At 43.8% G+C, this 15,562-nt stretch overlaps 1 protein-coding gene across 50 annotated transcripts in view; it reads right to left on the minus strand.

Moving 5' to 3' along the window:
• LOC102232233 (protocadherin gamma-C5-like) overlaps window positions 1–15,562 on the minus strand; it is a 255,082-nt gene that overhangs the window by 6,828 nt on the left and 232,692 nt on the right. For 39 of the 50 annotated variants that reach the window (XM_023328430.1, XM_023328444.1, XM_023328457.1 and 36 more), the window contains 2 exons: window positions 1,424–1,482; window positions 492–545 (listed from right to left, as the gene is read on the minus strand). In XM_023328430.1, the coding sequence (XP_023184198.1) occupies window positions 492–545; window positions 1,424–1,482 (113 nt within the window). The other 11 variants (XM_023328463.1, XM_023328465.1, XM_023328469.1 and 8 more) reach the window with 10 other exon arrangements.

A 15,562-nucleotide genomic window follows, 5' to 3' on the forward strand; every position in this document is an offset into this window, starting at 1 on the left:
TTTATTATCCTCTGCTTCATCATAAATCACAGAGAAAAGCTGCATGTGGTGGTGTTGGGCTACAACATCACAGACACACATCAAAGGCAGCAAAGAAGGAGAGGAAAAAAGGAGCTCTTGGACTTAAATGACTAAATGTATAGCACACATACAAGGCACAGCAAATCTACAAAAAAAAAAAAAAACACTGTACAGAAATATGCCACAGTCCTTGTTCTATGCCACAGCAGGCATTGTGGCCTATTTGCACATCGACCAACAACAAACCCCATCAAACTTTCAGGGAGGCTATCAGAAGCTATGGGTTAGGTACAACTACACACAGCACAGCACTTGACTGCAGTGCACTACCTAAAGTTTTTTCAGTCACTCTCTGCCCTTAGGAGAGGATCCAATTCTTTTTCCATTGATGGATTAGAGGGTTTAGCTGAACCCAGATCAGCTGCTAAGGACAGAAAGCGACCGCACAGAGTCTAAGTCTAAGCTGGTACCTTGTCCCATTCTTCGGCGTCCATCGTATGTGTGTACCGTACGGCATGTGGGGACTAAAAACACAACAAGTTATACAAACTGAAAGAACCACTGTGTATTTAGCTGAAAGCTGGGGTTCATTTAAAAGGACATTTCTGAAACAATCTGCTGTAGATCTGACTGTGTTGCATAAACTCAAAGTTTCTTTCAGTTTATGTTAATTTTGGGACTGTGCAGCCAAAATCTAACACTCTTCTGTCTTGTGCTTTTCTAGCTATACAAGTTTTGCCTCAGCTGGTGTGTTTCAGGGGAATGACTTGACTTATTCAACTTATACGCAATCACTGCTAGGAAAACAGTTTTAGCCCACACAAGATGGGCTAAAACCAACATTCATGCTTAAAAAAAAAAACTATACATCTGAAACAGAAAAATCTCACACCTGATCTGCTGCATTTTAACAGGAAAGCTAAAAAAAAGCTATATTTGGCTATGCGTCAGTGGAAAATGAAGATAGAGAAAAATGGATAAACACGGTATCCAACCCCTACTCCCCCAGCTCTGGTCAGTGTCGCTCATCAGTAGTACTGAGTGATGGCGCACAGGCTCGGGGAGAGCAGGGAGGAGAGACACAGCAGGGGAGGGGGAGGGGAGTGCAAGCTGTGGCAGCCATTTTATAAGGCAGCCTGGAAACAAGCAGAGATTCTCATTCTGGAGTCTGGACACATCTAGCAGAATCTTTCAGTGGAATTTGACTAAAGTCGATGCTAACGTGCAGCTCCAAGTCAGACTAAGACGTTCACGCCGTCATTCAAAATCAACCCCCTACAGGCAACTTTCCTCATCCGTTTTTATTCTTTTATCTTCATGTTGAACAACGCTGGGGCTGATATTAATTAACACTTTAACTGCGGGGGTGTGGGCGCGCACAAGTGTGTCTCAGTTAACTTACCCACTAGGTCCAGGCCTCTGTCCTTGCGTGAAGCGCCAGTCATTGTTGGGGGGCTTTTGCTGCAGAGAGAAGAGAAGATGCAACATGAAATGGACGTTTCATTGCAGCAATGGCAAAAATGTTTCTCAGGTTTGTGTGTGTGTGCTTTGTAACTGAGACATCTGCATGTAATAAAATCTGTGTGTGTATGTGTTTGTGGAAGAGTTCCCTTTTGTGTGATTCAGAAAACATGAGGCTCAACAAAGAGCTACAGATGGCTACAAATGTGTTGACGTTCAGGCGGCCATGCTGTTCTGAAGGCTGTGAGGCACAAAGTGCAGCACAGGAGCACATTTACACTGCAGTGCAAGGTTTATACAGACTAGGAATAAACAGCAGGTAATTCAAGAAGAAATGTACATGATCAGTGAACCAAAAAAAAAAGAGATGTAAAGAGATCTAAAATTCTAAAAAGCATCAATGCAGCCAGAATATAAAACATGATGGCTAGATAGCTACGTTCTCACAAAATGATTTCTAGTTGATGTAAGAGGACACAGAAAGTCCTTGGACATTCATTTAGTTTGTGTCCTGAAATCAAAACAGTCCATGTTCCTTACTAAGCCTGGATAAAGGACTCAGTGCTATTCTTTATTAATATCTTCAAGCCCACTGCACTCCTGTCCATCGCTACCCGTGTCGCCATGTCTTTCCCATCTCTCCTGCACTCTCCCTCTCTCTCAGCTTCTCTCATTGTGCAGTGATGCGATGAATAAAAAACCCTGGCTTAGCTCCAGACTCTGCCGCCTAATCGACACGAGAGCTCCCGGGAGAGAGAGTCCAGGAGCCCAATGTGCTGCATTATTAAAAGAACTGTCCTACCCGATGGAATGATGGAAAAAAAAAAAACAAGGGCGCAGGGGAAAAACAAACACGGAATCCAGCAAAACATTCCTAAACAGAAGGGAAACAATATAAAACTTTTGAACATCATGACCAAGAAGAGGATAATAGTAAATAAATGTGCAAGTGAATAGAAAATGAGTCTTGGAATCAACGGTCGTTCAATTAAAAAAGGCCTTGAAATGCATATAGAATAAAGTGAACCAAGTTCATTTCAACTTTCTTTTGAAATGATTTCATGTATTTCAAGGAATGGTAAAAATGGTAAAGGTGCACAAATAAAGACTTATGTGGCACTATCCTCAAGCAATTATTAACATTACAGATAGAATATCTATAACAGGACTGGGTCCATGCAAAGAAGCTAAAAACAAACTCAAAAAATGTGCAAATATGCGTGGGTGTGAGAGTCTGAGTTGTAGGAAGAGTAAAAGATGAGCACAGACCAGTGGGACAGAAAGCACACTCACTCAGAAAAATATGTCAGTATTCAGCTTTGATCAAACCAAATGTATACCCTACTAGGATACTACACTCTGTTACAGCTTTACGTCTCTCCATGCATTATGCTTTTCTATGTTTTCGCCTGTAGGTGTGCAAAATTCAAAATGATGCATTTCTATTTGGCACATAAAAGATTATTTCAGTATGTTTTCATTAGTAACTTGAAAACTTTTATTAGTCGCATTATTTTTTTAACAAGCTATCTATGCAGCAGCACAGATGTCAAGGCTTCAGAGGATTATCCGTGAAATCTACTTCTTATCTAGTCTAAAAGAAAAACACACTAATTTGCATAAAGGTCTGTGTATAAAGGATAGACAAGTAGGACACAATCACTCAGTTCAGAGCAAGACTAATGGAGCTGTGTGGACCGAGATTCTCACTTAACAGACAATCACACTAACCTTAAAGCCATCAGTCTTTTTCTGTACATCTTTCACTCGAGTCAAAGAGCTCTGAGGCATCTCTAGGTTAATTACAACCTGACCATGTTACACCTTAATGTCATTTGAGGACTACCATGTGTAGAGCTGGATTTAGCAGTGGGTTTAAGTTAAATCCATGAGGACACGACACACCTGAATGCCACCTGGGGTGAGGTGAGCATGTGAGTGTGAACCATGCACAATAATCCCATATACAGGCTAACAACTTCTCTAGTTAGTTGTTCTGTTTGTATGAACCGACATACAATCAGCGCAATCCATTTTGTTCAACATCTGGAAAGAGAAACATATGCATGTACAACACATAAATGCGAGATTTATTAGATACATGTTGCGGTTTGTGATTATGTTTGCCAAATGCAAACATAATCATGCCAAATGCAATGACTCTACCGGTATTGTTCTACTATTATTTCAATATCAAATAGCTTGTGAAGTTTTATAAGAGAACATCTTTTGTACAGTAATATATATATAAAAAAACAATGGATGAAAAAAAAAAATAATCTAAGTTTGGATATGATCTTGATTGACTCTGAGGGTCGAACTCACTTAAATTGAAAAACAGTAAAACTCGGCCATGAGAAAGTTTAGGTTGTGAGAAAGATGAGTAAACTAAACTGCAGAAAATTAACTAAAGCAGCTTCATGTAAATCAAACATACAACATTAGTCACTACGAACATAGGTCTCTGACCCCTTAAAACTGACACATTACTAAACAAACTGTGCCAAAACAACACACTGTGGATCAATAAAGGACACAAAGAGGAGCAGTGAGAAGGCACTACGGCCCCCAGGGTCCTGCTAAAATTAGACACGACCACAGAGCTACTTGTTATTGAAGCTTTGTACACGCAATCTCATGCACATAAACACCCCTAGTGAGGGCAACTGCTCTAAAGCCATTAGGCCTGAGCCTTCTGTCACTGTGGCACACGTGCATAAAGCCAAGCTTCCTTTTCAGTTTTCTGTCCCTTTATCTCTTTTCCACTGCTGTCCTCATTCCACACGTGTCACTAGAGCAGGGAGACAGATGGCGTCCTCCTGACCGCGGGTACAACACAACTCAGATTAGTCTTAGCAAACTTGCATGAAAAGGAAGAATATTATACATGAAAGCAGGAGAAAAAAAGGTTAAAAAGGTTTTTAAAAAAGAAAAAAAAAGCTCTAGCAACAGTAATGATTGTACAGGACACACGGCGCAAGACCCGCTTCACATGTGCTGCTGATTCCTGGAACCAATCACCAGAAGTTCAGAGGACAAGAGGAAGTCAGGGTCGGGCCGATGACCCCACAAATTCCTGTTTTTCGGTGACTGCTTTATTCTTTGGCCTACACTTCCACCTATCTGGCCATTTTCCTCTTCACCCCCACCATCCCTCCTTCTGTCATCCTGTTCCTCTCTGTCTCCACTCCACTGAGTGGACTCTGCAGGACCCATTTCATCTGGATGTCTCCTCCTCCCCATCTGTTAGAAGCACTAATGTTTTCCCCTTTACTTTTCTATGTGACCGTTTGCTGAACTAGCTTCCTTCATCTTAATTTGTCTTTATCGTTCTCTTTTTTGTCTATGCAGAAAGCTCTACTTCAAACGAAGTAGCCGTGTAGATTAGGGGAACTTCAAAAATCCTCTCACAATATGAAGGAACTAATCTTCAAACTAAAGTGACACTCACATAAAATCCAGCAAAGACACATTTTGCTATACTGCCATAATTCAAAATTAACCAACTGAACGAAAACTGCTTTTGGAGATGTTTAAAAGACATCTAAAATGGAATGATCTACAATAAAACTCAGTAATGCTCTTATCCCAACTGTGGATGGCTTCCTCTCACCTCAATGGCTGAGTTCATGAGGTTCTTCCTGCTGAGCGTCATGTTGAGCGTGTTGTTATGACTCAGCATGGGTGTCTTCATAAATACAAAGTCACTTCGACTAGATATAGTGGAGTAGCAGGGTCGATAGGTGCGTGTGTGTGGCTCCTGGGGCCCTCCCACCACCTCCATGTATCGTATGGGTCCATCGGTGTTGAGCTGCAGGTGCAGGTCTTTGCTGGGCCTCTGATGGTAGCGGCTGGACCTGTGGTGGCCATAGCAGCAGCATTCAGAGTCTCCCAGCCCTGAGTCACGGTGCCTTAGGCAGCGCACCATGAGAACCATAAATGTGATGAAAGCTACACCCGACACACATGCAAGAGAGATTATGAGATATAAAGTGATGTTAGACATTCCGTTATGGTGATAGAAGTGGTTGTGGCGAGTGTTCACTGGAACGTCGATGGCTGTGGATTTCTCCTCCACAGTTATGGTGATGTTCACCGAGCTGGACCTCGGTGGGTCACCATTGTCCTGGATGATGACCGTTATGTCATAAGTAGAGCCCACTTCCTCTTCGGCCCATTTGCGGGCTGTGCGGAGCTCCCCGGTGTGGGCCCCGATACGGAACATGCCAACATTTGGTCCAGGAGCGATTGAGTAAAACAACCACGCATTGTGCCCACTGTCTGCATCCACTGCCACCAGTTTATTTATGATGTGGCCTGGGCCAGCAGATGGGGGCACAGTGAGCTGCAGTCTTTTGTCTTTTGGGTAGGAGGGATGAACAATCACTGGTGAGTTGTCATTCACATCCACAACAAAGACATGTACAGTGACATTTGTTGCCCGTGGGGGTTCCCCTGCGTCCCGGGCCTGCACCTGAATGCGGAAAGCATTGAGCTTCTCATGGTCAAGGGAGCGCATGCTGTATATGTGGCCAGTTTCTGGGTTAATGTACACATAAGAAGAAATAGGCGAATCCTGGACCATGCTGGGAAGGATGGCATAGGAGATCCGAGCATTCTCACCCAGATCGGCGTCTGTGGCAGAAACGGCAGCGATCGGGGAGCTGGGGGAATTGTTCTCAGGGAGGTCCACAGAGTATGAAGGCTGGGAGAAAGATGGAGCATTGTCATTTACATCCAAGAGCTTCACTACAAAAGTTTTCTGAGATGAGAGGGGTGGGGAGCCAGCATCAGTCGCCTTGATAACCACTGTGTACTCTGGGACAGTTTCTCTGTCCAGGCTGCCAGCAGTTTTCAAACTATAATGGCCATCAAAGGCTAAAATAAGTTTAAATGGCAAACCTGGTGGGATGGTTAATGTAACCTTTCCATTGTCTCCAGAGTCCAGGTCTTTAGCGGTTATGACAGCAATCATTTTCTCTGGAGGCGAGTCTTCTCTGATGGAGCTGGTCGGTGACATCAGTGTCACCTCTGGGGCGTTGTCATTCACATCGATGATGTCCACTATGACGTTACAGGAACCCTCCATGGCAGGGTATCCCCCATCTCTGGCCTGCACTGTGATGTGATAAGATGCGGCCTTCTCGTAGTCTACATCCCCCTTCACACGGATCTCCCCGCTCTTGGAGTCCACAGTGAAGAGCTGGAGAACACGTTCTGGTGTGTATTTACTAAACAGGAATGATATTTCACCGTTGCTGCCAGAATCAGCGTCAGTCGCATTTAATTTTGTAACTAAAGTGCCCTGTGCGACGTTTTCCGACAGCGTCACCTTCGTCACCGTCTCCGCAAAAACCGGAGCATTGTCATTTACATCCAAAATTTTAATGAGCAAAAGTGTTGAGCCAGACTTCTCCGGCTGACCCCCATCCACGGCAGTGAGCAACAGGCGAAAGGAGGCCTGTGTCTCTCTGTCCAGAGGTTTATCCACGACAAGTTCTGGAAACTTGCTGCCGTCACTCTTAGCCTGCACATTCAGTGCAAAAAAGTCATTTGTAGCCACATGGTACGTGCGTAAGGAGTTGGTGCCCACGTCTGGATCGTGTGCGCTTTCCAGGCGGAACCGCGTGCCCGGCGCGGCCGCCTCCGACACCTCCAGAGAAATATTGCTGGTTGAAAACTGCGGCGCGTTATCGTTCACATCCAGGATGTCCACCATGACGCGATGAATCTCCAGTGGGTCCTCCAGCATAATTTGTATTTGTTGCGAACACGTTGGACTCAGTTCGCACAGTTGTTCCCTGTCAATTTTTTGTTTAATAATTAAATCACCAGTTGCCTGTTTCACCTCGAAATACTCCACCGCTGACTCGGAGACCACCCGTAAATTCCTCTGGACGATACTCTGAGCCGTATAGCTCAGATCTTTCGCGATGTTTCCAACCACCGAGCCTGGCTTTAGTTCCTCTGATACGGAATACCTGAGCTCAGCGGACGCTGAGCACACGCAGGCCAGATAGAGGTAAATCCTCCACAGCGTCCCTCCTCCGGAGCGCTTCCTCTGCCTGGAGTCCATTGTGCTGCGCTCCCAGGATCGGGAAAGTTTCTAACTTCTTTCACCGTCACGTATCCATAACCAAGTGTTAAAACGAGCCTACACGGCTCGATGTAAACATTTCCACTCTAACAGCAAAGCGATGGAAAGCTTTGATATGGTCATGGCGGCCGACATTAAAGAGAGAGAGAAAAAAGAGAAAATCACGGAGAAAACTCAAAGTTGTCCTTGGCTCCACTAAAACTCTGCTCTGTCTCCTCCGCCTCACTCTCTCTGTGGGCGGGGAGAGACCACAGAAGCCTGCCCTCTCATTGGAAGACAAAGCTGGAGCAGCGCTGTCACACTTCCGACACCCACACCAAACTTTTCAGTAACTTCTCTTTCACAGGCGAGTAAAAAACAAAACTGTAACGTTTTAGGAGGTTTGAAAGGGCAGATGGAACAGAAAAAAAAATGCAGCAAGGATATGAAAAAGTACACTTAGCACAACAATGGGCGTTTAAGTAAATGAAAGACATTTACCTCCTGTCAGATTAGTCTCCGCACCGTCAAACTATTATTAAACAAATAACACAGAGACCTGTGCGCTCTACTTCCGCGTGGGGGCGTAGTTTCCAAAGAAACTCTTTGACTTACAATAACTTTACTTTTTATCTGGACTTAATCGGGATCATATAAAAAAAAAGCAGTAACGCTCATTCTTAAAATTATTATTTTAAAGGGCCAATTTAAGTTTGTGAGAATGACAACTGAAAAACAAAGTAGAAATTATGTAAACAGTTTTTAGCAATTGTATCTCATAGATTTCGATTACTTTAAATAAGGAAAAGAAAAGAGAAACTAAAATATACAACAATTTGGATTAATGCATAAAAAATTTGATCGAGACAGAACTATAAATATGGAAAAAGAAGAACCAACAATGAAGGAATTTTTTTTAAATACATTTGCTCTAAAAGATGCAATTAGAGACACACATTGTGCGGTGTTAATCTTTTTTTATTTATTTGTTGTGGGGATTATTTTCAATGTCACTCTAGATAAAATGTTTTTAACCTATTTTTCAATTTAAGCCATGTCCTCAAAAATAGACTAACAGAACGCAAATTAAATCCATGACGCGTAACCTCAAAATAGGCACTAAGGAACAAAATAAATATAAAAATTAACCAGAAGCGAGCCAGTAAACGCATGTGTGTACACTATAGCTGCTGTTCTTTTAGCTCACCTGTTGGCTCTCAAAGGTCCAGGTGCTGTCGGGTAAAGACGCATCCAGAACACTGATGACTTCTTTAAAGTCTGTGGTGCTGCTGGGTTTGATCAATGTGAAATCACTGTACTCTGACATCGGAGACATGCAGGACCTGAACGACTGACTCTGAGACATCATGTCTCCTCCCAGGACCTCCACGTATTTTATAGGTCCATCAGTGTTGAGCTGAATCTGCAGGTTTCTGTTGGGGTTCTTGTAATCATCACAGTCGCTCCTTCTCATGCAGCAGCTCCCGCTGCTTCTGTTCCCCCTGATGCATTTCACCGCCAGGATGAGGAAAGTCACCAGAGACAGCACGGACACCGAGGCCAGAGACAGAATCAAATAAAGGGTGATTCTGCCAGTTTTCTTGCTGGGCTCGGACATTTTGTGTCGGAGGTCTAAAATGGGTTCATGGAGACCGTCCTCCAGTAGGATGGACACCGTGGCGGTGGCGGACTGAACCGGCTGCCCGTCGTCCTTGATCTCTATCAGCAGCCTCTGAGAGGAGTCGTCCTGCTCGTACACAGCGCGTTTAGTCCTCACCTCTCCTGTGTACTGATTGACGGTGAACAGAGAGGCGTCTGTGGCCTCCGCCAGTCTGTATGAGATCCAAGCATTATAGCCCGAGTCAGCGTCCACGGCCGTTACTTTGGTAACCAGGTGACCCGCTTTAGCGGAGCGGGGCATCCTCTGATGAGAGAGAGAGCCCAGCGCAGCGGAGGAGGGGTAAATAACAGCGGGGGTATTATCGTTCTGGTCCAGGATGAAAACATGGACAGTGGCGTTGCTGCTGTGAGAGGGAGAGCCCTGGTCCTTTGCCTGAACCTGAATCTGAAACACTTTCAGCTTCTCATAGTCAAACGAGTGCATGCTGTAGATGCTCCCGTTATCTGAGTTAATGTAAACATAAGACGAGACAGAGACGTCCTGCACTTTAGAGTCCAGTATGGAGTAAGAGATCTTTGCGTTTTCACCAGAATCCAGATCAGATGCGGACACTGAATAAAGTATAGATCCCGGTAATCCATTTTCTTTTAAATACACATTATAGGACGACTGAGAAAAACTAGGAGAGTTGTCATTTACATCAGTGATGCTGACATGAATAGTTTTCGTACTGGACAGTTGTGGAGTACCTGAATCAGTGGCGGTTATCTCAATATTATACTCAGAGGCGCTCTCTCTGTCTAAAGTTCTGCTGGTAACCAGCGCATAATTATTAGAAAATGAAGGCTTCAGATTAAAAGGGGGACCTTTGGCGAGATGTAGAGTCACTTTACCGTTATCACCGGAGTCAAGGTCTTTTGCGTTTATCAAAGCAACTACAGTACCGCTTGGCGCGTCTTCGCGCACAGGTTTCGGCTGAGAAGTAAAAACAATTTCAGGGGCGTTATCATTAAAATCAGTGACGTCTACCTGGACACGACAGTGGCCTTCCATTTGAGGACTGCCTTTGTCCTTTGCGATGACATCAATGTCATATGACTTAACTGTCTCATAGTCTAAATCCCCTTTCAGAGTTATTTCACCTGTTAAAGGGTGAATATCAAAGGCTGACAGCACAGAAGGCGGCGTACGAGGCGCAAATGAAAATTCAACTTCACCGTTTGAGCCTTCGTCTGCATCTGTCGCTCTGGGTTTAATAATAACTATTCCTTTCAAACTTTTTTCACCCAAAGATATTTTGTACAGGTTTTTCTCAAACACCGGAAAATTATCATTGATATCAAGAACAGTTATAGTTATTTGTGTAGTCCCAGACCTTACAGGATTTCCTCCGTCTAACGCTGTCAGCAATATTTTGTGAACAGACGTTTTCTCTCGGTCGAGAGTTTTTTCCAAAAACAGCTCCGGGGCAGCCTTGCCACCCTCAATTTCTTTGATCTTCAGGGAGAAGCAGTCGTTTTTACTGAGTGTATAAGATTTAAGTGAATTGCTCCCAACATCAGGGTCCCCTGCGCTCTCTAAAGGAAAGCGCGTACCAACAGCCGCCGATTCGGCTATATATAAAGAAATCTCGTTTGAAAGGAAATTTGGAGAATTGTCATTAATATCTCTTATTTCAACTTCAATTCGATGTAGCTGTAGAGGATCCTCGATTACAACCTGCAGAGGCAATATGCAGCTGGTGCTTTGTCCACATAAAGCCTCTCTGTCTATTCTGTCATTCACCACTAACTCGCCCTTCCCCACATCCACGCTGAAATGCTGCCCACCAGCCTCGGAGGGGACACGTAGCTTGCGCTCAAAAATGTCCGATAATCCCAAACCCAGATCTTTTGCAAGATTTCCAACCACAGAACCCCGTTTCAGCTCCTCTTGTATGCTGTAACGAGTCTGTCCATGTATTGTATTCCACAGAAGAAAGAAATGATGCCACCAAAGCGCCATCCATCTCCAGTCTCGGTGTTCTTTCCTCTTTGTCATCCTCATTCTACAAACGAACCCGTTTCCATTCCATATAAGCGCAGATCAGAGAGAAAAAAAGGAATATCCGGCGAGCGCAACATATCCACTTGGAATGAGGGCTATTTCTGGTCAAACATTAAATAAAGACATGATGCTGAGCTCTAAATATATGAATTATTTGCTGATTGTTCTCCCACTCTGAGCGTTGTGGTGGCTGAAGCTGCAGGGGGAGGGACTAGATCTCTTTTTTACAGAGATGAATTCTATTGGTTCACAGCATCCACCACTGATTTCCAGTCAGAGTAACACTGGTAAAGACACATCTACCTGCTTTTTGATGCATGATAAGATAGCAAAGAAACAGCAAAGTCAGATATTTTAATTTACATCCGACAATATGAAAAAAAAAATCACAAATATTACTCAAGATTGTAAATATATTTTGTACAATTAAGTTATATTTTGTTTATAATAAAATAAAATATTTCGTTCATCAATTAATTGTTATTTTTTAAAGAATTAAATAAAAGCGGTCTGTGTCAACATTCAGTGTATCCTCTACACTTCATGGGATTACGGTCGCTGTCCAGCAGTGCAGTGCTGAAGTGCTTTGCTCTGTACTGCACTCAACATTTGATTTCTGAGATGATTTTTTAAACCGGACACATTATTTTTCAGGGTTTTTAAAAAACAAAAACAAACAAACAAAAAAAAAAACAACAGTCAGCGGAGCACAGGTAAGGCAAGTCAGCAGAAAGCAACTAGATTAGTAAAGTGTTTTTTGTTAAGATACATATAACCTTCACAAAATGTGTTTAATGTTGATGTAAATCTTTCTAAATGACAATTAAAGCAACTCTATGCTCACCTGTTGGCTCTCAAAGGTCCAGGTGCTGTCGGGTAAAGACGCGTCCAGAACACTGATGACTTCTTTAAAGTCTGTGGTGCTGCTGGGTTTGATCAAAGTGAAATCACTGTACTCTGACATCGGAGACATGCAGGACCTGAACGACTGACTCTGAGACATCATGTCTCCTCCCAGGACCTCCACGTATTTTATAGGTCCGTCAGTGTTGAGCTGAATCTGCAGGTTTCTGTTGGGGTTCTTGTAATCATCACAGTCGCTCCTTCTCATGCAGCAGCTCCCGCTGCTTCTGTTCCCCCTGATGCATTTCACTGCCAGGATGAGAAAAGTCACCAGAGACAGCACGGACACCGAGGCCAGAGACAGAATCAAATAAAGGGTGATTCTGCCAGTTTTCTTGCTGGGCTCGGACATTTTGTGTCGGAGGTCTAAAATGGGTTCATGGAGACCGTCCTCCAGTAGGATGGACACCGTGGCGGTGGCGGACTGAACCGGTTGCCCGTCGTCCTTGATCTCTATCAGCAGCCTCTGAGAGGAGTCGTCCTGCTCGTACACAGCGCGTTTAGTCCTCACCTCTCCTGTGTACTGATTGACGGTGAACAGAGAGGCGTCTGTGGCCTCCGCCAGTCTGTATGAGATCCAGGCATTATGGCCCGAGTCAGCGTCCACGGCCGTTACCTTGGTAACCAGGTGACCCGCTTTAGCGGAGCGGGGCATCCTCTGGTGAGAGAGGGAGCCCAGGGCAGCGGAGGAGGGGTAAATAACAGCGGGGGTATTATCGTTCTGGTCCAGGATGAAAACATGGACAGTGGCGTTGCTGCTGAGAGAGGGAGAGCCCTGGTCCTTTGCCTGAACCTGAATCTGAAACACTTTCAGCTTCTCATAGTCAAACGAGTGCATGCTGTAGATGCTCCCGTTATCTGAGTTAATGTAAACATAAGACGAGACAGAAACGTCCTGCACTTTAGAGTCCAATATGGAGTAAGAGATCTTTGCGTTTTCACCAGAATCCAGATCAGATGCTGATACTGAATAAAGTATAGATCCTGGGACTCCGTTCTCTTTCACATACACATTATAAAAGGACTGGGTAAAAACAGGTGGGTTGTCATTTACATCAGTGATGCTGACATGAATTGTTTTCTTACTTGACAGAGGCGGGGAACCTGAATCAGTCGCTGTTATCTCAACATTATATTCTGCTGTTTGTTCTCGGTCTAAAACATCAGCAGTAATCAGGGCATAATTGTTTGAAAAAGAAGCTTTCAGACTGAAAGGAGACCGATGGGCAAGTTTTAATGCCACGTTGCCATTATTGCCTGAATCGAGATCACGTGCACTTATTAAAGCTACCACGGTACCTTTTGGTGCGTCCTCTCGTACGGGACTGGGCTTGGACGTTAACATTATTTCTGGCACGTTATCATTGACATCTATTACAACTATTTGTACGCGACAGTGACCCTCCATTTCTGGAAATCCTTTGTCCTTTGCAGTGATACTTATTTCAATCTTACTGCTGCTCTCATAATCTAACGCGTCCAATAAGATAATTTCGCCTGTATCTGAATTCATCTTAAAAATGGACAGCAGCGACTGGGGCGTGCTGTCAGCAAATCTGTATTCAATCTCTGCATTGACCCCCTCGTCTTCATCCGTGGCTTCAACTTGAACAAGCACAGAACCGACGGCGCTATTTTCAGGCACAGAAATATTATACAACGTCCTTTTAAACACTGGCACGTTGTCGTTATTGTCCAACACGGTCACGATGATATTTGTGGTTCCAGTTTTCACCGGGCTGCCTCCGTCTAACGCCGTCAGTAACAACTGATGCACGCTCTGTTTCTCTCGGTCTAGCGGTTTCTCCAGCACGAGCTCAGGAACATGTCGGTCACCAGACAGTTCCTTCATTTTCAAGCTAAAACATTCGCTTTTACTTAATGTGTACGACTTTACCGAATTACTGCCAAAATCCTGATCCTGTGCGGTGTCCAAAGGGAAGCGTATACCGGCAGCGGTAGATTCGGCGATCTTTAGATGCCGCTCTTCTTTCATGAAAACCGGAGAGTTGTCATTTATGTCTTTTACTTCCACTTCTATCCGGTGCAGCTGTAGCGGATTCTCTGTCACAACTTGCAGTGATAGAATACAGCTGGCGCTTTGTCCACACAGAGCCTCTCTGTCTATTCTGTCATTTACCACCAGCTCGCCCTTCCCCGGGTCCACGCTGAAATACTGCTCGCCAGCCTCAGAGGCGACACGCAGCTTACGGTCCAAAATGTCTGATAATCCCAAGCCGAGATCTTTTGCGAGGTTTCCAACCACAGAACCCCGTTTCACTTCCTCCGGGATGCTGTAGCGAGTCTGTCCTTCTATTGTAATCCTCAACAGAACGAAATGATACCACCAAAGCCCAAGCCATTTCCACTCTCGATATCTCATTCTCTTTGTCATCCACGGCGGCTGCCCGGTCCGCTACAACGTTGTATTTCCCATGAAGATATTCATCCACGTAATCCTGACTTTGAAGTCACCATTAATACGGAAATTTTTCGACAATTTGGTCAATTATGACTAACAGAACACATGATAAAGTTGGATAAAGACGTAACGTACGAAATGCATCTCCTCTCCGGCTCTGAGCACAGTGAGGGTTGCTGTGAGGAGAGCGAGTGGGGGAAGGACTAGATCTCTTTGTACAATTTTGTGAGCTATTGGTCTCCATCTTCCAGCCCATCAGTCCAATCACAAGAAGCCGAGCATGCCTACGAAGCTGCAGCAGGAATCACAGCAGGCGCAACATCACGTACATGAACAAATAAAGTGGTAAATAAATGAATTCTGGATCTACATCTTAATAAAAGCTACTTTCATTTTAAAGGTTTTGATCCAAAGAATGTTTTTCTTTTCTGTTCCTGTCTTTTATTTCTTTCATTTTTGTTTTACAAATGCATATTGTACTGCAAAAATTCAACAACAATGAAATGCACAAAAACAATAAAATAGCTTATTAACGCCCACGAGAGACATTAAATTTTTTATTAAAATTTAATCAAAACGTTTGACATTTATATGTTGTATGTGTGTGGGTGCCTTTGATTCAGCTACATTTATGGATTTTGGTTAATGTTAATGGGTTTTAGGCTTTAAATTGAAAGGCTAATCGAGGCAAGGACTTTGCAGGTCCTAATGAACGTTTTTAAATTTCTTTATGAAAAGTCCTTAAACATACTGAAACAAACAACCGATTTGGCTAAAGTGAAAATAAATTACTGTTATTTAAAAATGTTAAATGTTCATTCATTCATTCATTCATTCATTCATTCATTCATTCATTCATTCATTCATTCATTCATTCATTCGTTTCTTGAATAGAGGCCCCCAAACAATACCAATCCCCGTGCTCCAGCCGTCTTAGTGAAATAATGTCGCTGTCCAGGCCAGCAGTGCTGAAACACTGAAACGCAATCAAAACTTAAGGTTTGGCTGCCAC

The sequence above is a fragment of the Xiphophorus maculatus genome, chromosome 23 (assembly GCF_002775205.1).
Source record: "Xiphophorus maculatus strain JP 163 A chromosome 23, X_maculatus-5.0-male, whole genome shotgun sequence".
NCBI classification, from domain to species: Eukaryota; Metazoa; Chordata; class Actinopteri; order Cyprinodontiformes; family Poeciliidae; genus Xiphophorus; species Xiphophorus maculatus.